The sequence below is a fragment of the Thalassophryne amazonica genome, chromosome 16 (assembly GCF_902500255.1).
Source record: "Thalassophryne amazonica chromosome 16, fThaAma1.1, whole genome shotgun sequence".
Lineage (NCBI taxonomy): Eukaryota > Metazoa > Chordata > Actinopteri > Batrachoidiformes > Batrachoididae > Thalassophryne > Thalassophryne amazonica.
The window spans coordinates 88,223,228-88,247,938 of NC_047118.1; the positions used below are offsets into that span (position 1 = coordinate 88,223,228).

The window sequence follows — 24,711 nt, forward strand, 5'->3', positions numbered from 1 at the left end:
AACTCTCTTCTCTTTGGCCTCCCCAACAAATCCCTTCAGAAACTGCAGCTCCTTCAAAACTCTGCAGCATGGATCATCACCAGGACACCCACCACTCACCATATCACTCCCATTCTCCAACCACTCCACTGGCTCCCAATAAAACAACGGATTAATTTCAAAATTCTCATCACCACGTACAAAGCTATCCATAACCTTGCTCCACAATACATCTCCGATCTCCTCCACATAGTTACTCCCTCTCGCAGAGGAGCAGAGTGGCTGAAAGCTCTGCTCCCCAGCTCTGGAATTCACTCCCAGCTGACCTCTGCAACACTGATTCCCTTCCCCTCTTCAAATCCAGACTCAAAACTCACCTGTTCAGACAATCCTATACAGCATGACCTTACACACCTCACAACCACACGCTCCTCATGATTGCTCATGCCACATGACCACATACACCACTTGTCCACACACTCCACATGACCACTTACACCACATGACCACACACATCACATGACTACACACACCACATTTTCTCACATACCCCAACTCTACAGCATCCAGTTTTACATTTGGTTCTGTTTCTTTTTATCTTTGTTTTTTAATTTGGCCTGTACAGTGTCCTTGGGTGTTTTGAAAGGCGCTTCTAAATAAAATGGATTATTACATGCGTTATACAACCGTGATTGTTCGTCATATATTCACTATATATTATTAATGTATCCGTAATTCATACTGGGACATTTGTCATTTTTGGCCATTTTTGTTGCAAATGACAATGAACGCCCGTAATTTGTGTACTCAATTCATGTGCAATTAATCCTCTCCCCAGTGGGACCGGGCCTTTAGAACTGAAGGATGAAGGAAACCCATGTCCTACCCAGTCTCTCCTCAACTTGCAGCACGGTGGCTTAGTGATTAGCACTGCTACCTCAAAACAAGAAGGTCATGGGACTGATTCCCACCTGTGGATTTTGCGTGTTGTTTGCGTGGGTGTGCTCCGGTTTCCTCCCACATTTAAAGACATGCAGGTTAGGTGAAGTGGAAACTTTATAATTGTTCAGGTCTCCCTTGCAAAAGAGATCTCGATGTCAACAGGACTAACCTGGTTAAATAAAAAAAAAATGATTGTGCTCATGTGCAGTCAGGTGTGACTCTTGGATGAAAGTTATGTTTGTTTGTTTTAGGAATGTTAGCACCCTTTTCCAATTTTGACAGGCCCATTTAGATCATTGACATTAAAGCTGACAAATTTCAAAACATTGTTCATGTAGGAATTAAAGTATGCAGCCCATGCACCATATAGTCACTATAAGACATATCTGTAAAAGCCACTGTGCTATATCAAAAATAAAACTAAAGATAGTTAAAATAAAGCCTCTACGTTCCCTTAAGCACCAAACCCCTAACCATTTGGCACCATCTGAAATCCCAAAATGGGATCCATGCTTTGCACTTTCCAAAGATAACATGCCTCACTTAACCCGTTCCGGGTCTGGAGCTCGATTCTTTTTTATTAACATTTGTAGTATCACTTACTCTGTTGTGTGGGCCGCCAGAAGAGGAGGTACTGCTGGCCCACCACCAGAGGGCGCCCTGCCTGAAGTGCGGGCTTCAGGCACGAGAGGGCGTGTATAATAAAAATGTTATTGTGCTGTTTTGCACCTGTCTTAAAGTAACCCTGAGAATGTATTTGTTATTTAATTTTGTTTTAGCACTCTGGGGTCAGTCTGAACTGGGAGCGAAGAGCTGGATGTACTTGTTATTATTACACTGATAGCACGACTTTGTTTTCGTAGCCACTAACGACTGGGAGTGAAGCATGCTGGGATCATTCTGAACTGGGAGTGAAGAACTGCTTTTATTATATCTTTGAAATAACTTTCAGATGCCTGTTGATTAAAGAAATTATGTGCGCCAGGGAGGTTGAGTTGGCCACTCACCCTCCCTTCGCGGACACACTAGAAAAGAGGGAGTAGAACCATGCTTCAGCAGAGTCTGCTGCGGGTTAACGTACGAACGCCCAGCCGGTTGACAGGCGCACTCTGCTGAAGGTGTTGGCTCTCCACCTTAAAGGCGTCACGGTAAGAGAAAAATGCGCTGCAACCACTTGTGTTTGATGTAACTGCTTTTGTGGGGAATAAATATACGCCTTTTTATTCTAGCAAAATGCAGTCTGTGTGATCATTTCTGTGTGCCGATCTGACCGAACCTTGTGTTTCAAAACATTTTTGGCGTTGTCGGCAGGATACGGTTACGCTCAGACTACACACAGAAATGTCTTGCTTTAGATTGGGAAAGAGAGATGCGGAGGTGGCATCTCAGCAGGAAGAAGTGGTCCCGGGGTGGGATGGGATCACTTTTAAGGAAATAGGCCAGCTTCTACGGCGACGTGGGGGACGCCCTGGGCCGTGGACTGGAGCGATTCCCACCGCGACTCCGCCAGTTTTATGTGAAATGTTAAAACGGGTGGAGGTTAAAGAGAAAGCTCCGTTGGGAGGTATTCATGAAATGATGTGGATTTGTGCAGAAGCCTGGAAAGAGCGGGTTTTAACTTTAGATACAGTCCGCTCATCAGAATGTGCTAAATCACAAAAGGTGACAAGATTAGAACAACAAGTGAAGCAATTGGAAATATGCCAATTAAAGTGTACACTGTAATAGTGACTCCAATTAATGAATGGATAATTGGCATGGATATTTTAGCTGGAATGACTTTGCATTTAGAACAGGGTAAATTTCAATTTGGGATAGCAAACGTAAGAATGATTCTGGTGGGAAAAGTAAAAATGAAACCTTTTCCCATTCCAGAGGCTACATGTGTGATTAATCAGAAACAATATCGTATTCCTGGAGGACAAGCAGAAATTACTGCAACCATAAAAGACTACTTGGAGGCAGGAGTTTTAAAACCAGTGACAACAAAATGGAATAATCCATTGTGGCCAGTCCGTAAATCGGATGGTACATGGAGAATGACTGTAGACTTTAGAGGTCTAAATAAACATACACCGGCTTTGACTTCAGCTGTACCTGATGCTGTGAGTATAATTGAACGAGTGCAACATCATAGTGGTACGTGGTATGCTGTTATAGATTTGGCCAATGCATTCTTTACCATACCAATCCCAGAGGATAGGATGGAACAGTTTGCATTTACGTGGGAAGGACGGCAATATACATTCACAAGATTGCCACAAGGATATTTACACAGTCCCACTATTTGTCATAGAGTGGTGGCGGAGCATTTGGAACAGTTCCAGGTTCCAATGAGAATGATGATCTCACATTACATTGATGACATTATGCTTCAAGGAGATACAGAAGCAGAAGTAGTGGAATATCTACCGAAATTAGTGACTCATATGAAATCATTTGGCTGGGAAATTAATCCAGCAAAGATTCAGGGACCAGCTCAAACAGTGAAATTCTTAGGAATAGTTTGGAATAAAGGAGAGAGGGAAATCACACAGGAAGCTAAAGAGAAAATAGCTAACTTTCCAGTACCTCACAGTAAGACAGACGCACAACGATATATTGGTTTATTTGGATTTTGGAGACATCATATTCCACATTTGGGACAGCCTTTATATCGATGCACTAGAAAGAAAGAAGAGTTTGTATGGGGAGAGGAACAACAATGCTCATTTGATATGGCAAAGGAAGCCATACAACAAGCTGTGTCCTTAGGAAAAATGCAATCAGGACCAGTAGAACTTCAAGTGTCTGCTCTAAATGATTATGCTAATTGGAGCTTATGGCAAAAACAAAACAGGATACGAAAACCTTTAGGATTCTGGTCGAGAAAACTCCCGGACGCAGGTATGCGTTATACACCTTTTGAAAAACAGCTTTTAGCATGCTATTGGGCGTTGATTGAAACTGAATCACAAACGGTGGGACATGAAGTAATGATGAGGACACAGATACCTATTCTCTCATGGGTGATGAGTAATCCCACCACTCACCGAATAGGGACAGCTCAGGAGGCTAGTGTGATAAAATGGAAATGGTATGTGTCAGAGCGTGTAAAACCAGGTGAAAAAGGGGTGTCATTGCTGCATGAACAAGTAGCTGATGCTCCTGAGGAAGATGAGGAACCTTTTGAAGTTCAACCATTGGAGGAATTTCCTGTTAAAGCAGGAAAAAGGTGGGATGATTTGTCAGATGATGAGAAAAGTCGAGCATGGTTCACTGATGGTTCCTGTCAATATCAAGCAGGAAAAAGGCGATGGAAAGCAGGAGCTTTTAATCCACAATTAGGTCAGTCTCTGGAAGAATTAGGAGAAGGAAAAAGCAGTCAGTGGGCGGAGTTGAAGGCCGTGCATATGGTGGTCATGCAGGGAGGACCACAGGGCCTCCATATTTATACAGACTCATGGTCAGTGACCCAAGGACTACTTACCTGGATGCCTACATGGCATGCCACTAATTGGAAAATACATTCTAAAGAAGTTTGGGGAAGAGAATTGTGGGAAGACATTTGGGAAAAGGCTAAAACAATTCCTATTACTGTGACGCATGTAGATGCACACACTAATGGACAAGACTCAGAAGCTTTATATAATAAAGCTGCAGATCAATTAGTAAAAGTAATGATTGAATTAAGACAATCCAGCCCAGGATTGGCTAGATGGGCTCATGTCAAAGCAGGACATTGGGGGGTTCAAGGTACCCTAAAATGGGCCAGAGATCGAGGTATTGATCTAAAATTGGATGATGTGAAAACAGCAATCACTGAGTGTGAACAATGTCAACACCACCGGAAGGGTGTACCTCAACATTTGCATGGGCAGTTAAATCGTGGAAAAAGTCCTGGTCAAATTTGGCAGTTAGATTTTATTGGACCACTGCCCATGTCTAAGGGATGTAGACATGCATGCACTGCTGTAGATACATTTTCTGGGGTCTTGGTAGTGCATCCATGTAAATTTGCAAATCAAATGGCCACACTTAAGTGTTTGAAAATAATACAGCAGTATTATGGTTTGCCAGTACTCATTTTACAGGAAATAAAGTGAAAGAGTGGGCCCAAGAACATCATGTTGAATGGATTTATCATATTCCCTATTACCCGCAAGCGGCGGGGTTAATAGAGCGAATGAACGGGCTTCTTAAAGAGACCCTACGGAAGCTGTCAAAAGATCGCACTATGCGACATTGGAAACAGGACTTGACTACTGCTGTGGATCAGCTGAACAATCGACCTTTAGGGTCGGGATCCACACCCTTGATAAGAATGATTTCAGGAGAAATGATAGAGCATACTACAGAAAGCATCAAAATGTGGAAAATTGATCCACAAGCGGAACTACCTGTCAGAGCAACTCCAGGCTCAGCAGGACTAGACTTAAGAACATTGCTCAAGGGAATGATGCAACTGTTAGTATACTCTATCAGGGTGAAGAAAAATGGGTAAATGTGCCTGTATCAAAGTGTTATGTAAGAGAAGACTAATCGTTGTCATTCTACCCGTAGTTACACTTGTGTTGTCTAGGCTCGGATTGATGCCCTGCTGGGAGTTGCTGATCGGGCGATCGAGGACCACAAGAGGCGGGCGTCGCTATGGCAACCAGTGGAAGCCCCGGGATTGGAGGTGTCGGCTGCTGGGTCATACTCCTCCTTGTAGGTGGTGCCATGGTCTCCGGTTGTTGGGGAATGACGGAAGGACATCAAGTGAGAGAAGTCCAACCACGAGTGGAGCTCGTCTGGAGAAATCTCACTAAAACAAGTCAACAGGACAATTTTACTTGTGCCACAAGCAACAGTGAAGACAAAGGTATATTGGCAAGTTACCTTTCCAAAAATTCCAATTTGCAGAAGACGTCGAAGGGCGTGGTATGACACTCTATTAGGAGGAACAGGAACTGTCCTGGGGGTGTCGAATACAGTAGATAATGAGGTAACCAGAACAATGTTATCAAACACTGGGAAATACTCGTCCCAAGTAGTTCATCAGGTTGGAGAGTGGATGCCCACAGCATTGGTAGGACTAATTTGTGGCAAAAGAATTTCAAATGGCTATTGGTTCTTGCATATGGATGGAGAGTGGTTAGAACCAAAAACTAATACGACTTTTGATACCAAAATGTGTGACAAAACAGATAAAGGTATGGCCTGTGTGCTGCAAACGGGATATGCCAATCCATGTCTAACCGACTCAGAGGTTGTACTTTGTGACTGGACTAGGGAAACACCAAGAGAAATGTTGTGGCAGATTGGCCCACATGCTCTGTGTGTTGCAACAATGAAAAATAATTCACAAGTACCTTCGGTTCCGTTTACTGGCTGCCTGAACAATGTGCACTTATGGCATTGGGGAAACCGGACGTATCGTTTGACTAATTATTCTGTATCGAGTCGGCTGACTTCGGTACAGTGGGATGTATTGCATTCCCCATGGAGTCTTTCCCTGGAGCGTTTCAAATGCGCATTGGAACAATCTACGGAAATTCAGCAATTAATAGAGTCACTTACGTCCAACATCTCCAGTCTCATGGTGTCTACATTGATAGCTAGTGACCGGGTAAAACATGTGGCAAAATTAGTACAGCAAGCATCAGCACATCATTGGTGGGATATCTTTTCAGGGATGTCTGTCACTGCCAGGAGTACCTTAGTGCCACCTTTGATACTATTAATTATAGCAATATGTGTGATGACTTTTTGTAACACTTTTACATGTATCTATGTTATACGTTTAAGGCGAGAGGTGGAATGGGTAATATTTCAACGAATGCGATGAAATTGACACTGTTAATTCATGATCCTTTTGGAGTAAACCAATATAATGTTACATTAGACCCCACAACATCGGGTTTTGTATGAGTATATTGTTTGGGACAGGTATAATCACGACTATATTACTCAAAATTTTGTTTGTGAATCACTGGAAGAAATGTGGGAAATGCTATGGCAGGACATAATCGCTGGAATAGGCTGGAGCCCAGCCTTACCTGAATCTGTTGGTGGTTACATAAATTGACTGGTGCAAAACACCAAGAGTGGAATGTATAATAAAAATGTTATTGTGCTGTTTTGCACCTGTCTTAAAGTAACCCTGAGAATGTATTTGTTATTTAATTTTGTTTTAGCATGCTGGGGTCAGTCTGAACTGGGAGCGAAGAGCTGGATGTACTTGTTATTATTACACTGATAGCACGACTTTGTTTTCGTAGCCACTAACGACTGGGAGTGAAGCATGCTGGGATCATTCTGAACTGGGAGTGAAGAACTGCTTTTATTATATCTTTGAAATAACTTTCAGATGCCTGTTGATTAAAGAAATTATGTGCGCCAGGGAGGTTGAGTTGGCCACTCACCCTCCCTTCGCGGACACACTAGAAAAGAGGGAGTAGAACCATGCTTCAGCAGAGTCTGCTGCGGGTTAACGTACGAACGCCCAGCCGGTTGACAGGCGCACTCTGCTGAAGGTGTTGGCTCTCCACCTTAAAGGCGTCACGGTAAGAGAAAAATGCGCTGCAACCACTTGTGTTTGATGTAACTGCTTTTGTGGGGAATAAATATACGCCTTTTTATTCTAGCAAAATGCAGTCTGTGTGATCATTTCTGTGTGCCGATCTGACCGAACCTTGTGTTTCAAAACAGGGCGCTGCCACCACGGACACAGCCGGGGGTGACAGCTGTCACTCATTATCTCTTGACAGCTGTCACCCATCTCCTCTACATCATCTCACTCCATAAAGACTGGACATCATCTCCACCTCGTTGCCGAGATATCGTCTACCTTAGGAGGTAACTTTCTCTGCCTGCATTGATTAATTCCAAGTGCTATTATGTTGCAGCTGTCTAACCAGAGGACCGGCATGGGTCGCGACTGTTTCGTCCTACTTCCCGTCAGATAAGTGGTTAAACAGATGCTGCACGAGTGTGTGTTAGAGGTGGAGGTGGAATTCCCACCGCTGTTGTTACTGGGTGTTCACACACCCACATCTGATTGTCTCTGCTCCTCGCCAGCAGTACCAGATCCGACACGTGGAGACAGTGGCCACCTGGGGTGTTCGGGATTTGGCGGCTCCAGTATTCTCCGGGTTCGGCGGTGGAGGAAATCGTGTGGTTCCGGTTCTTCTCAGGACAGATGTCTTCTATCCTCGAGCCTGCCCACACGTCACCCTTGTGATTGACTGTCTGTAAAATTTCACATTCCTCTGTGTTGTGCTCATTCACAACAGTAAAGTGTTCATATTTGACTCTTTCATTGTTGTTCATTTACGCCCCCTGTTGTGGGTCCGTGTCACGACACTTTCTCAACATACTCAGCATCATGTAAACATAAAAGTAAAAAATAGAAATAACCTCAAAAATAATCGTTGTCTGACCTAGTAACAGAAACAACTTATTGTGTACAGCCTTGCAGTAGCATGTGTACTTCAAATATACATAATGTACAGGCAAATAAAACAAATGGAGTTGTATTAACTGAAATGTTACCAGGCACCCCAAGGAGGCATCATGGACACGGGTGTCATTCTCCTCTCACTGCAAATGAAGCCATTAAGGTGGTGTTCGTGTTCCGTATTACCTCTTCGGTGGGTGTGTTAAAGACTCTCCTCTCTCCATCAGGTGGAGTCATTGTCAGGGTGGCAGGACAGAGCAGACTGAATGGACGTTTCCTCGCACATTGCTCCATCTTGACATGGCTGTATTCACGTCTCACCACGACATTATCACTGTACATGATGGGGTGTCCTTTCTCTCTGGACAGCTTAGCACCAACATGTACAGTTTTACACTGATCCTGGAACTTCAGCAGGCGAATGAGGATGGTCCAGGTTGCTGGTCTGCTGGGGAACGATGGGCTTGCTCGATGATCAGGGCCTCAGAAATGCTCTTGTCCCAGTATGGAACGAATCCAGTCCATAAAAAAGCGCACCGGTTCTGCTCCTTTGCAGCCCTCTCATAGATTGACATTATGGAAATTGTTCCACCGGCTGTAATTTTCAAGCTGGTCAACTTTGCCCATCAGAAAGTAATTTTCCTGCTTCAACTACAGAATGCTAACTGCTAACTGGCTTCTCTGCTTTGGTGAGCACATTCTGTCCATCAGTGTTTTCAGCCCTGAAACCGACTGGTTGATTTCAGCAGTTTTAAAGTCAAGCTTTTCAGAGAGCTTCATTACTTCATTTTATTTCTTGCAATATGAGCTTCCTTCCATCTTATGTTGATCCTCGGCCGCCAGCTTGCGCACTTCCTGTGTCTTAGCTTCCCCAGACAAAGTTTGTGCAGCAGCAGAAATTTTGGACTTGTTTTGAGGTCTCATGTCCATATGGCAACTTCCAGACAATCATCAATTCAATAGTTGATGCAGAATAAATTTAAGCCGAATGTGCACGGAGATCTCCCGGCCAAATGTCTTCCGAGCTCCGCTGCACAATGTGACCTCCCAATGACTGTACTTCCTGAGAAGACTGAGGACATTTGGCATACCAGTCAAAATTCACAGCAATTTCTCCAGATGCACTGTAGAGTGTCCTCACCAGCTGCATTGTAGTCTGGTATGGAAACTGCACTGTCCAGTGCTGGAAGGTCTCCAGTGAGTGATTAAAACTGCAGAGTCCATTTCTGGAGTGACCCCCCCATTGCTGCAGATTTATCACACCAGAGACATACAAATGACACACAACATCACCAAGGATAAGACACATCTCCAGCACCATCTCTCCACCTTTCAACCCTCAGACAAATGTTATAGGAGTGTGAAGTCCCGGACAAATAGACTGCTGAACAGTTTTTACCCACAAGCAATCAGGCATGTGAACAAGTGTCCCACCCAGCCCCCTCCCACCCTCTCACACGTGGACTGAAGCACATGGATCCTCATCCACTTCCTGACCAGTTTGACTTTGTAAATGCACTCACACACTTTATTCTGCACTGCTGCATCATTATTGCTATTGTTGTCATTATTAACATATAAATAAATAATAAATCAAATCATTCATTCATTCAACATGACAGTAATAATTATTATTATTACGGTTCTTTAATTGCTTGTATTATTTTTATTCTATTTATTAATGCGGGAGATGTGCAGGTCAGATATTCATTATACGTACAGTTAAACTGTGATTTTTGTTTTCTGTTTATATGACAGTAAACGTCTATTCTGACATGCTTGGTGTTGTCCAGACTATGAGACACATATGTTAAGGCTCATCGTGGACACACTACGGCGTGTCCACCTGTACGCATGGCTGTGGTGTACACATCGCTGCAGACACGCATGTGGCTGTTGTGTAACACTCAGTTTAGGTTCATAAGCTTGAAGAAACGATGTAGCCACACTGGAACTATTAGACATTTATTTACAGGACTGATAAATAAACAACCACCTTGTCTCATTGCTCACTTTCTACTTCTGCACTGGCTGCCTCACAGTCACAGCCTTTTAAATGCGCCTAGTGCCCCTACAGTCATAGAATTTTCCAGATACTACAGTCCTCCCCTGTAGATTTTAACTGTACTTGTTTTTTCTTTTTATATTACATTTGCAGCTCTTTACACACTCTTAATTACTCTCTTTTTTTTCTTTTTCTTTTTTTTTACAAATCCAAGCGTTGTGGAGGACACGCATTTCTTCTTGGACATTCCACACATTGCACCCCCAGGACTGTCCACACCTTTGTCCATTTTCAATAAAACCTGAGGAATATCACACTGATCATTTTGAGGATGAGTATCAGTTCACCTGCAGTGTCCTTTGACTCATTTTATTCAATGTCAAAATCAAAATGATCATCATCGTCATCATTTACAACATCAGGATTCACATTCTTTCTCTTTTATTCCAGTAATTGATTCATACAGTAGTGTTCAGAATAATAGTAGTGGTATGTGACTAAAAAGATTAATCCATGTTTTGAGTATATTTCTTATTGTTACATGGGAAACAAGGTACCAGTAGATTCAGTAGATTCTCACAAATCCAACAAGACCAAACATTCATGATATTCACACTCTTAAGGCTATGAAATTGGGCTGTTAGTAAAACAAAAAAAAAAGTAGAAAAGGGGGTGTTCACAATAATAGTAGCATCTGCTGTTGACGCTACAAACTCAAAACTATTATGTTCAAACTGCTTTTTTATCAATCCTGTGAATCACTAAACTAGTATTTAGTTGTATAACCACAGTTTTTCATGATTTCTTCACATCTGTGAGGCATTAATTTTGTTGGCTTGGAACCAAGATTTTGCTGGTTTACTAGTGTGCTTGGGGTCATTGTCTTGTTGAAACACCCATTTCAAGGGCATGTCCTCTTCAGCATAAGGCAACATGACCTCTTCAAGTATTTTGACATATCCAAACTGATCCATGATACCTGGTATGTGATATATAGGCCCAACACCATAGTAGGAGAAACATGCCCATATCATGATGCTTGCACCACCATGCTTCACTGTCTTCACTGTGAACTGTGGCTTGAATTCAGAGTTTGCGGGTCGTCTCACAAACTGTCTGCGGCCCTTGGACCCAAAAAGAACAATTTTACTCTCATCAGTCCACAAAATATTCCTCCATTTCTCTTTAGGCCAGTTGTTGTGTTCTTTGGCAAATTGTAACCTCTTCTGCACATGTCTTTTATTTAACAGAGGGACTTTGCAGAGGATTCTTGCACATAAATTAGCTTCACACAGGCGTCTTCTAACTGTCATAGCACTTACAGGTAACTCCAGACTGTCTTTGATCATCCTGGAACTGATCAATGGGTGAGCCTTTGCCATTCTGGTTATTCTTCTATCCATTTTGATGGTTGTTTTCCGTTTTCTTCCATGCATCTTTGTTTTTTTTTTTTTTTGTCCATTTTAAAGCATTGGAGATCATTGTAGATGAACAGCCTATAAGTTCTTTGCACCTGCGTATAAGTTTTCTCCTCTCCAATCAACTTTTTAATCAAACTACGCTGTTCTTCTGAACAATGTCTTGAACGTCCCATTTTCCTCAGGCTTTCAAAGAGAAAAGCATGTTCAACAGGTGCTGGCTTCATCCTTAAATAGGGGTCACCTGATTCACACCTGTTTGTTCCACAAAACTGATGAACTCACTGACTGAATGCCACACTACTATTATTGTGAACAACCCCTTTTCTACTTTTTTTACTAATAGCCCAATTTCATAGCCTTAAGAGTGTACATATCATGACTGCTTGGTCTTGTTGGATTTGCGGAGAATCTACTGAATCTACTGGTACCTTGTTTTCCATGTAACAATAAGAAATAGATGATGATAGATGTTGGTCTGAGGACAGCATTTCTCTCCTTCAAGCCTCATTTGAGTGCACTGATTGGGACTGTTTCTTTGATGCCTCTGATGATATAGATGAACTTTGTGACTCTATCTCCTCTTACATAATGTTTTGTGTTGACTCCACTGTCCTGTCAAAAAAAGTTGTCATTTATCCAAATAACAAACCATGGGTAACTAAAGAGCTGAAATCAATAATTAATAAAAAGAAAGTGGTTTATTGCACTGGTGACTAATTAGAGAAAAAAGAAGTCTCCAGAGAAGTGAAAGGAGAGTTAAGAAAAGCCAGATTAAAATACAAAGAGAAAGTGGAGGCTCAGTACAGCAGTGATCTCAGAACAGCTTGGTGGGGCATTAAGAATACGGCCTCCTGCAGCCACCATAAAGAGGACAGGAAACCTGTTACTGTTAGCGGTGCGCCTGATTATGACCTGCCAAATGCATTTAATTCCTTTTTCTCTCGTTTTGAGAGAACTGATGTGGTTGGAAATGTATCTGATTGCAGAAACTCTCTTAAACCTGAAAAAGAAATTGTAATTTCACAGAACCAAGTCACTGCCTTATTTAAGAAGGTAAAGGAAGGGAAAGCTAGGGGTCCTGACGCCATCTGTGGGCAAACCTTGCACCACTGTGCCACCCAGCTCAGTACTGTGTTTACAGGACTGTTTCAATCATGTGTTGATCAGTGTAAAATTCCCTCTTTGTGAAAGACATCTACAGTGATCCCCCTTCCAAAATCAAATAAATCTAGGGAGCTGAGTGAGTTCAGGCCGGTCGCACTCACATCTCTTGTAATGAAAACCTTTGAACAAATCTTATGTGCCTATATTTTGCCTTTCACCACAGACAAATTGGATCCACTGCAATTTGCCTATGAATCTAGCAAAGGTGTGGAGGATGCTAAACTTTTTCTTTTGAACACTGTCTACAAGCACCTGGAAAAGGCGGGCGCCCATGTTAGACTTTTATTTGCAGACTTTTCTTCCGCTTTTAATAAAATGCAAACTCATGTTTTGATACAAAGGCTTGCTGAGGATTTTAACCTTCCTGATCAACTGCTGTCATTGATTTTAGATTTTCTCACTGATCAGGTCCAGCGTGTTTTGCTTGTCTCCTCCCACCACCTCTAACACCAGGTCTCCTCAGGGCTGTGTCCTGTCTCCTCTCCTCTTTATTCTGTACACAAACAGCTGCAGGTCTTCTGAGGAGAACAGATTTCTGATTAAATTTTCAGACGACACAGTCCTGGTCTCACTATTGTCAGGAGATGAGGTGGATCATGGTTTGTTCTGGGGCAGTTTGTCCAGTGGTGCGAGGACAGTTACCTTGATCTGAATCTAGATCTGGATCTAAGTGTCTTGGGGCAACTGTTTGTTGTGATTTGGCGCTATATAAATAAAACTGATTTGATTTGATTTGATCTGAATGTTTTAAGAACTAAAGACATGGTGACTGATTTTAGACGTGCTTCACCTCAGTGTTAGTGTCATTAGTGGTAAAAATGTAGATTGTCAGTAGCTACAAGTACCTGGGCACTGTGATCGATGATAAATTGACGTTTGACCTGAACACTGATAGCACTGTTAAAAAAGGGCAGCAAAGAACTTACCTTCTGAGGAAGCTGAACTCTTTTAATGTCAGTAAAACTATTTTAACCAATTTTTATTGTTCTTTTATTGAAAGTTTATTGATGTTTTCTTTTATCTGCTGGTTTCAATCCCTGTCTGTGAAGGACAAAAACAAACTGCAGGGCATTGTCAAAACCTGTTCTAAAATCACAGGCGTTAAATTGAGAGACTTGCAGTCGCTGTGGGAGCAACAGGTACTGAGTAAAGCAAAGTGTCTCCTGACTCAGCCGCTCCATCCTCTGACTCCAGAATTCATCTTGATGCCTTCAGGGCGTCGTTTTTATGTTCAGCTCGGAAAACTAATCGTTTCTCAAATTCCTTTGTGCCTTCTGCTATTAAATTGATGAACTCTAAGGGGACTGTTTTTTTTAAATGTCGTATAACTTTTATTGTCCCACCAGAGTTCTACTTGTAACTGAAATGGATGATAGTATGTTGTGCATATGTGAGAACTGTTCTGGAATGCTGCAAACGAATTGCCCTCTGGGATCAATAAAGTTCTCTGAATCTGAATCTAGACTCAAAACCTGGATTAATCTTTTTAGTCACATAGCACTACTATTATTCTGAACACTACTGTATGTTGTTTTATGCAATTTCCACTTACTGACACCAGGTACGTAACCAGACCTAAAACTTGGGCAATTTCACCTTTCACCCATTTCTCTCCTCCCCTGTAGTTTCGAACCAGGACTGCTTGTCCCACAGAGAAATTCCTGAGTTTACCTTTGCATTGGACTGTTTCTGTACGTGTCGAGCCTGGATAGTGTGAGAGGAATTTGGTTTTAGCAAAGACACCCTGGTGTGGACCTGTCTTTTCAAAGAGTTCTGCTGGTGTCTTCCCAGTCATCATGTGTGGCATATTTCAGTCACCAAACAAGAAATTTGAAATGCTCTGTTTTTGGCTAAAGACCTTTTAAACTTTTGGACCGGCCTCTCTGCCAGTCCATCTGAGGCTGGGAGGTAGGATGGAGTTCTGATGTGCTTCACAGCATTCAACGTCAGAAAAGTCTCAAATTCACTTGCAATGAATTGAGGTTTGTTATCAGTTAAAACCTCTTTGGGTAAGAAAACAAGGTCCTCATACCGCCAATTGTTTTGCACGTGGTAGTAGTTTGTATGTGGATAATTTCAGGCCATGTGGCGTACGCATCTATCACTACAAGGAACATTTGCTTTTTGGACTCTGCAAAATCAAGGTGTGTTCTCTCTCATGGACCCAAAGCCCACTTCCATGTGTGTACTGGTGCTGTAGCTGGAACACTGTGCTGATGTTTGCAGATGTCACGCTGGTTCACTTCTGTTTCAATAAGTTCCGAGCCAAGCTCTTCATTTGAACCCTGCCCCAGAGGCTGGCAGATATAATAACCTGTTTCTCAGACTTTCTGGAATGACGACTCTGAATCCTCAAAGTAAACAATCATCTTCCACAGTCAGATCAAATTTCCATCTCACATACGGCTGAAAAAGCCTCATCTGACACATGTTTTGACCAACCTGATAAGACACATCGTCTCACCTTCACCAGTGTGGGATCTCTGTCGGTTTCACGTGCAATCTGCTGAGTAGTTATAGGCAGACTGTAGCGGTAAGGGACTTGAAACACTGGGTTTGACCTTGGAAAATCTTCATCTGCTGTTGGCAGTCTGGATAATGCGCCTGCATTCCCATGTTGTTCTGACAGTTTGTACTTGACAGGAGTACTTGTAGGAGTATGCAGCAAAAATCGGTACTCCTGTTTTTGGACCTAAGATTTTTAACAATGGCTTGCATGTTTATATGACCTGATATTCGGGTTAGAAAAGGAGTAAACCAGGGGTCATATTCAGGTTTTTAAAAACCGGAATATGAGCATATTCGGGTTTTTGCGGGTGTTTACATGGCCGTGCGCAACCGGGTTATTGCTAATATTCCAGTTATGAAAGGGTTATGAAAGGGTTATTGGCTGTATTTAAACGTAGTCACTGTTATCTTTTCTGAAATCGCAGAGCTCTTTCAAAATATTTAGCAGAGTGGATGTACTCACGTCCTCCGTGGCTAACATTAGCTCGGGTGAAAAGCTTCGACCCTTGTGGCTTTTCTCTGTTTTGTCTTCAGTCAAAATTGTAGTTTTCTTACTTCTTTTGACAACCCCCTTCATCATCTTTACAAACAACTAGTGTTGGCAAAAAGAGTAACACTGGGAGTTATATATATATAAAAAAATGCTATTTTCTTGCTAGCAGAACTGGAAGTTGGCAATCCACCTCCTTAAACCAGCAGTCATCTGCTTCATGTCCTCACCCGCAGCAGCTGTAGCACAATTTCCCACTTTCCTCTTTCTTGGAAATAGTTTTTTGGAAAATTGCGTTGGTTTTCAGGGACTTTTGCAGCCACTGTTTTGCATTTTGCTTTGCAACTTTGTGCGCCAGGCCCATCTCATAAGCTTCCACCAGCGTCGAGTCCGTCATGTGTGCGGCGTTTAACATTCGGTCACACAGCTCCTGGCTGTGCACACAACTAACAAATGTATCTCTTAATGCATCGTCCAAAAATGCTTCAAATTAGCACGTTGAAACCAGCTTCCTGAGGCTCATCATGAATTCAGGAATAGAGTCATTTTCTCTTTGTCTTTGCACAAGAGACTTAATAAATCAGTCAGCTTACATTCAGATGGTTTCAGGGTTTCAGTGGTGAACATAAGTCCATTAATGGGGTGTGGTTTAATTTTCCAGCGACCGTCAAAAACACAGCTTTTGAGTTTTCATCACCATATTTCAGTCCGTTTGCTACAAAGAATTGTTCTAGCCATTCCATATAGTAAAATTCTTCCCCCATTTCGTCAAATCAAAGGTCTTCATCTCCACCGATGCGGTCGCCATTGTCCATGCGCGGGCTTTGTCTCAGTGGAGTTCAGTCGCCGACACAAAACTCTTCTTTAACCCTCTGGGGTCTGAGGGCATTTTTTGGACAGTTCACTCGCCTGGCATAAATGTATTATTATTGCTGTTAACAGCTCTCCCTGCATCCCACAATCAAGTTTGTCTCTTTTTTTTCAGGACAACCCGTGCTTTCAGAATATATATGTTTTTGTTGTGTTTTATAAGTGTAATAAAGGTTTACAATCAAAAATAGACAAGGAAAAAATAAAGTGAAAAATAATTTTCCACACATTTATTCAAAACACACAGCAAACTATAATAAACAACTGTTTTGACACTTTATAAAGGTAATTTGAGGTCTTGTGTGAAAGACTGTACAACAAAAAGGTTCAAACAATAAACACAAATGCACATTTTGAACAATATATACAAAATGGTCTATGCGTTTTGTTGTCCATTGATATGGTAAACAGTGCTTTACGAAGAGAAAGCAACAGAGTTATCCAGTAACATTCACATGCAAACTAGTGGAGCAATGCTGATAGTTACACACTCTTTGTTTGAGCACGTGACATTGTCATCAGAGGCTCTCCGTGTGCTCCTGCTTTCACTGATCGCTGTGTGTAATGGTGCAGGGCGCACTGAGTATGTACTAATAGTATGTACTCATTGGAACACCCAGGGGGCTATTCAAACGGGCCATCTAGTAACATATCACTCCTGAAAACGATCTTTGGCTTTTCACATGAGGTAAATCTGCCCTACTATTGGATTTTGGAAAACCATGTGACGGTGAACCAATTCCGATTGGACACTCACATTGCGCACGTCATCACACAGCTTCTATGAGGAGTACAAAGATGGCTCATGGCTGGCTCGAAAGTCCGCGGAGTTAACTTTTCAGCAAAAAAATAAGTTTCTATCTCATATCATTAAAAAGCTATTTATAATTTAGTAAAGCTTGGTGTTAGCCGCACAAGCTCAGGCTTCTTCCCTCTAGCGAGGTGACATTCCACATCCCAACAGCCAGGGGCTGTGAGCATGGACCGGGCCGCTGGGCCACCTGCCCTTGACCGCCACCCAATCCTCTCTGCACCCGACCCCACTGGCCCCCTCTGCAGGTGGTGAACCCACAGGAGGCGGAACCCTCTGTCAGCGAGGTCTTCAACTCCCACCTCCGGGAGAGCTTCTCCCAGATCCCGGGAGAGGTTGGAGACATGGAGTCCGAGTGGACCATGTTCTCCACCTCCATTGTCGATGCGGCTGCTCATAGCTGTGGTCGCAAGGTCTCTGGTGCCTGTCACGGCGGCAATCCCCGAACCCGGTGGTGGACACCGGAAGTAAGGGATGCCGTCAAGCTGAAGAAGGAGTCCTACTTATCTTTGTTAGTAGGTAGGACCCCAGAGGCAGCTGACAGATACCGGCAGGCCAAGCGTGCTGCCGTCATAGAGACAAAAACTCGGGTCTGGGAGGAGTTTGGGGAGGCCATGGAGGAGGACTATCGGTCGGCCTCGAAGAGATTCTGGCAAACCGTCCGACGCCTCAGGAGGCGGAAGCAGCTCTCCACCAGCACTGTTTACGGTGCGGGTGGGGAGCTGTTGACCCTGACTGGGGATGTTGTCGGGTGGTGGAAGGAGTAGTTCGAGGATCTCCTCTATCCCATCGTCACGTCTTCCGAAGAGGAAGCAGAGACTGGGGACTCAGAGGCGGACTCATCCATTACCCAGGCTGAAGTCACCGAGGTGGTTAGAAAGCTCCTCGGTGGCAAGGCTCCTGGGGTGGATGAAATCCGTCCTGAGTACCTTACGTCTCTGGATGTTGTGGGACTGTCTTGGCTGACATGCCTCTGCAACATCGCGTGGCGATCGGGGACAGTGCCTCTGGATTGGCAGACCGGGGTGGTGGTCCCTCTGTTTAAAAAGGGGGACCGGAGGGTGTGTTCCAACTATAGGGGATCACACTCCTCAGCCTCCCCGGTAAGGTCTATTCCAGAGTACTGGAGAGGAGAATTCGACCGATGGTCGAACCTCGGATTCAGGAGGAGCAGTGTGGTTTTCGTCCTGGTTGCAGCACACTGGACCAGCTCTACACACTCCATTGGGTGCTCGAGGGTTCATGGGAGTTCGCCCAACCAGTCCACATGTGTTTTGTGGATCTGGAGAAGGCATTCGACCGTGTCCCTCGGGGCACCCTGTGGGGAGTGCTCCGGGAGTACGGGGTCCGGGGCCCTTTGCTAAGGGCTATCCGATCCCTGTACGACCGCAGCAGGAGCTTGGTTTGCATTGCCAGTAGTAAGTCAAACCTGTTTCCAGTGCACGTTGGCCTCCGCCGGGGCTGCCCTTTGTCACCGGTTCTGTTCATTATTTTTATGGACAGAATTTCTGGGTGCGGCCGGGGTGTGGAGGGGGTCTGGTTTGGGAACCACGGAATCTCGTCTCTGCTGTTTGCGGACGATGTGGTTCTGTTGGCTTCGTCAAATCGGGGCCTTCAGCGTGCACTGGGGCGGTTTGCAGCTGAGTGTGAAGCGTCCGGGATGAAAATCAGCACCTCCAAATCCGAGGCCATGGTTCTTGACCGGAAAAAGGTGCTTTGCCCTCTTCAGGTCGGTGGAGTGTCCTTGCCTCAAGTGGAGGAGTTTAAGTATCTCGGAGTCTTGTTCACGAGTGAGGTACGGATGGAGCGTGGGATCGATAGATGGATCGGTGCAGCATCTGCAGTGATGCGGTCGCTGTATCGGACTGTCGTGGTGAAGAGAGAGCTGAGTAGGGGGGCAAAGCTCTCGATTTACCGATCAATCTACGTTCTGATCCTCACCTATGGTCATGAGATTTGGCTCATGACTGAAAGAACGAGATCGCGAGTACGAGCGGCCGAGATGAGTTTCCTCTGCAGGGTGGCTGGGCGCTCCCTTAGAGATACGGTGAGGGGAGGGACTACATCTCTCAGCTGGCTTGGGAACGCCTTGGGGTTCCCCCGGAGGAGCTGGGGGAGGTGTGTGTGGATCGGAAGGTCTGGGCGGCTTTGCTTGAGCTGCTGCCCCCGCGACCCGACTCCGGATAAAGCGGAAGAAAATGGATGGATGGATGGATGGATGGATGGTCTTAGCTGTTGTATACGACGGTGTCGGCCCCAGGGGGTTAAACTTAAATCCAATCCCTTGTCGCCAGTTTCTGTTGTGCACCACTCAGTTTAGGTTCAAAAGCTTGAAGAAACGATGGAGCTGCATTGGAACTATTAGACATTTAGTTACAGGATGAGAAATAAACAACCACCTTGTCTCATTGCTTGCCTTCTACTTCTGCGCTGGCTGCCTCGCAGTCACAGCCTTTTAAATGCGCCTAGCAACCCTGGAGGAAACCTTAGTTACTGCAGTTATAGAATGTTCCAGACACTACAGTGGCAAACACATGGACAGCTCCTGCAAAAGTGATGGAAAAAAGGACAACAGTCTTATAAATTCACGCCACATAAATGCCACATACCAATGTTGCCACCATGGTGCACATGTGTGCATCAGTGCATCGCAAGACTCTACAATGTTTTTCCCTGCAAATCCACCACTGTATTCTGTGTTCTTGAGGGGCTGCGACAAGGTTAGCCCCTCAAGAGTAACCTTAAGTCTAACCCTGACCTAAGTTTGGTGGCCATCAACCCTAGGCTTGAAAATGAAAGAAACAGACAAACAAACTCATATCAAGTTACAAATTCCATCAACTGCACCTGCTCCTAATTTTCATCACGCATGTGATAAGATTTTTCACTGCAACAAGCCCAGGCTCTGGGCATGTTGCCCAAAGGCTCTGTTCTCTTCGATTAAAGTTATCACCTCAAGTGGATGTAGTCATCTATCTCACTGAATATTATAGGGTCCATGCTGTGCATGTATGTGTGTGTGTGTGTGTGTGTGTGTCTCTTACGGAGAGATGGTGATCTTGGTGTCTGTGTCCTGTTCAACTTTTTTCAGGTTGCGTCCTTCTTTTCCAATCAACCGTCCAACAAAGTTGTTGTGAGCGAGGATCTTCAGCGGCACTTCGTCAGCACTGCAAAGGCAAAGTGGTGCTTTCAGATTTCATCTTTTAACTCTTTCGGTGTTGTCAGGATGGACTGAGTAGCAGGTGGGGTGGGCAGGCCTACGCTGGTGTGACAGCACGCCCATATGGATTGTATAATACAGATAACACTGCAAGAACACCTGCAAGGCCCAAATGGTTTTATGTTTTGATTTCGCTGATGAAATAATGAATAAATTTGGGACTCGATAATGATTTTGCCACAGCTCTGTTCAGCACTGCAGCGCTGAGGCGCCGGCAGCCCGCGCAGATGTTCATCACTTCCTTATTTGGTTCTGGAGAGTAACCCAGCTAACACATAACATTTTTATATATTGATTATATTTAGGTTTTGGTTATCAGAAACGTTTTTAGAATGTTTTCATAACATTATTACTTCCTTTTATATTTCAATTCAATTTTTCAATTTATTTTCATTTATATAGCACCAAATCACAACAGTTGCCTCAAAGCGCTTCACACAGGTAAGGTCTAACCTTACTAACCCCCAGAGCAACAGTGGTAAGGAAAAACTCCCTCTGAGGAAGAAACCTCAAGCAGACCAGACTCAAAGGGGTGACCCTCTGCTTGGGCCATGATACAGACATAAATTACGAACAATTCACAGAACAATTCACGGACGAATATACAAGAAATGCTATTGGCGCACAGGACAGGAGGATTTTATATATTGACAAGTCATGTTTCCAGTTGAAGGAAATTTGACAAATATATTAATTCTAGTCTCACTGTCTTTCTTACTCCAAATTTATTTCAATGACTAGACTACAACTTTAGTTAACGTTACCAGAATGTTCTTGTAACCAAAACAAAACCTTTGTTAAAAATGTTCTCAGAACGTTTGGCCTGACATTCTCAAAACATTTGTGCTAATGTTACTATCAAATGTTCTGGGAACCAAAACAAAACCTTTGTTAAAAATGTTCTCAGAACGTTTGGCCTGACATTCTCAAAACATTTGTGCTAATGTTACTATCAAATGTTCTGGGAACCAAAACAAAACCTTTGTTAAAAATGTTCTCAGAACGTTTGGCCTGACATTCTCAAAACATTTGTGCTAATGTTACTATCAAATGTTCTGGGAACCAAAAATAAAAACTTTCCTCTGAAACATTCTGAGAACTTTATAGCTCATGTTCTGGTAACATTTGACAAACGTTTTGGGAACTTTATTTTGCTGGCTGGGTGAAGCTGCTGTTGAATACTTTTCTTGCAGACATCTCTCACTAGAAAGTGGAAGTGAACAGTCATGGCAATCGTTAAACGGAGGGAGCAGTTTGTTTCAAGCCTTAACAATCGTTAACTAAACAGGTTCTGACCTTTCAAACACGTAAAACTGTAAAAAAAAAAAAAAAAAAATCTGATTCATGAAGTCTGTCAACACTGAAGAAGCAGATTTGAAAATGGAAAATAATTTCAGTTAAACTCCTGCTCAAATCAGATGATTATTAAAGGGTCATACAGTGTAAAACCTGGAATAATGTGACCACCCAAAAAGTGAAAAACACTGTCATGTTAATATGAGGTTGTGGCAGTTGTGGACCAGGGTTCGAGCTAGGACCATTTTAGTGTGCGGCAAATTATGTGATCGCACATCACGGCCGGGGGGTACAGTAGGGGTCAAGGGGGCAGAGACCCCTGAAGCTATAAGGTTTTATTCCTCTAAAATGTTATTAGCAAGCCTTATTTTAACTAAATAGGGCCAGAGTAGGACAAAGTCCTACGAGGACCCTACTGTAATTGTGCTGTTTATTATTATTATATATAATTTATTAATATTCTTCCCTTTTCAAGCCCAAATTTCAGCCCTTCCTCATGCTCAAAAACTCACCAAACTTTGCAAAGTTGTTCGGCTGGATCTGAAATTCGATATTTTGGGGATCGCAGAAATGCTCGAAGCGAAATAGCGCCCCCTACAAATTTTCAAAAAATCCTCCCCATTGGGGTATTTCTGTCGTAGCCTCACGAAATTCAGTACACATATTTACCATGCTAGGATGCACAAAAAGTCTGTTAATGTCATGGTGAAATGTCGGCTATTTTGATTTTAAGTTTAGATTTTGAGGTAATTTTTGCCATTTTTGGCCATTTCCACTACTTTCATTTGAACAAACTCATACTAGGGATTTCATCCGATTGTCTTCAAATTTGGTCAACATCATCATGACACCATGCTGATCAAAAGTTATCAACAGAATTTCTGCAGGTCAAAAGGCGTGGCTGCTAGGGTTCATCAAACTTTGGCAAGCATTTCAGAGCACACCGTTTCAGCTCGAACGGCTGTCACAGCCACATACTTCATCGTAGATCCCTCAAACCTGCTGGACATGATGAACATCTGTATATATTAACTTCCCACCTAACGCAGATCATCTGCAAGTGGTAACAGGAAATGCCCTATTTTTACTTTAACAGGTCCCGATGTCACATACTTAACCCAATCAACTTCATTCCACTTCTAAAACATGTAGTACAAGTAGGTGAACGTAGGTGATGATCTCTGTGAAGCTACGAGTAATGACGTCCGTGTGGCGGCGTGCCGAATATCGAGCCTTCGCCATGAAATTACGTGACGGCTTTAATTTTGTCATATCATCATGAAAATTGATACACAGGTCGAGCACAACAACCTCTTACAGGTGATAGGGTTGTCACATATGGGCGGGGCAAAATGCACCTATAGCGCCCCTTTGAATCTTTCAAAACCCCTCCCCATCAAGGGTTTTTTGCAATAGGGAGATGAAAATTGGTACACGTGTGACTTGCATAGACGTACAAAAAAGTCTCTTGCACCATTAGTCTACTCCAAACAGGGAGTCGGCCATTTTGAATGTTCATGTCATTTTTGCATGATTTCCAAACATTGTATTTGGACAAACTCCTCCTAGGGAGTTTGTCCAACGCACTTCAAAATTCTTTCACGTCATCCAGAGGCTATACTGATCAAAAGTTATCAAAAGCTTTGTTCTACGTCAAAGGGTCTTGCCGCTATGGCGCCGCCATTTTGACACTTTGGCATGGCACATCAAGTCATGATAACTCCTTCATACTTTGTCTGATTGACTTGAAACTTCACATGTGTGATGAGGGTTGGGCCCTGAACAATCTCACTGACCCAGGGAGGCGGTGGTGCAGACACAAGGGCCTGTATAGGACTGCTTGCAGTCCTAGTTTTAAATGGTTTTAGATGCACTGAAAGCAAGAATTGACAGAAATTACATGTATGTTGTAATATTAGTAATATCAAAGTTATTTTTTGCATGTTTCTGTCAAAGTCTCCAAGTTAATAAAATAAATAATGTTGAAAAGGTTAAAAACACATTAATATTTGACGGCTATACCATTTGCTCTCTTCAAAAATGACACACTGTACCTTTAATCCAGTGAAGCAGGAAGAGTTTTTCTGTCATTGCGACAGTTTTTTTTTTCCAATGTTTTTGAGTAGGATTGAATTAATTTTTTTTTTACAATATAACCCCTAATTGTCTTTCTGAACCTTTCTGAATCCATTTTCACACTTTCCTGTTTCACTGAGGCTGTGTGCTGCACATGATCCTTTATGATCATTACGTTTAACGAGCATGTAGCGCTAAAGTCGCTGTTCACACAAATGATCAATGAGATTGTTTGTAAACCATAAACAGTTTGTTCAGTTTGTAAACATTTTCAACAAAAATTAACTTTTCATGTGAAAATGAGTGAAGCCTCGAGCCTTCTGTCGCTGTCTCTCTCTGTCTCTCTCTCGCTGTCTCTCTCTCTCTCTCTCTGTCTGTCTCTCTCTCTGTCTGTCTCTCTGTCTCTCTCTCTCTTCTCTGTCTCTCTCTGTCTCTTCTCTCTCTGTCTCTCTCTGTCTCTCTCTCTCTCTGTCTCTCTCTCTCTCTCTGTCTCTCTCTCTCTCTGTCTC

At 43.2% G+C, this 24,711-nt stretch overlaps 1 protein-coding gene across 1 annotated transcript in view; it reads right to left on the bottom strand.

Moving 5' to 3' along the window:
• The window catches only part of igf2bp1 (insulin-like growth factor 2 mRNA binding protein 1), a 268,477-nt gene that overhangs the window by 100,794 nt on the left and 142,972 nt on the right, over nucleotides 1–24,711 (bottom strand). The window contains exon 8 of the mRNA XM_034190879.1: nucleotides 20,655–20,777. Coding sequence (XP_034046770.1) covers nucleotides 20,655–20,777 — 123 coding nt within the window. The remainder of the gene's footprint in view (nucleotides 1–20,654; nucleotides 20,778–24,711) is intronic.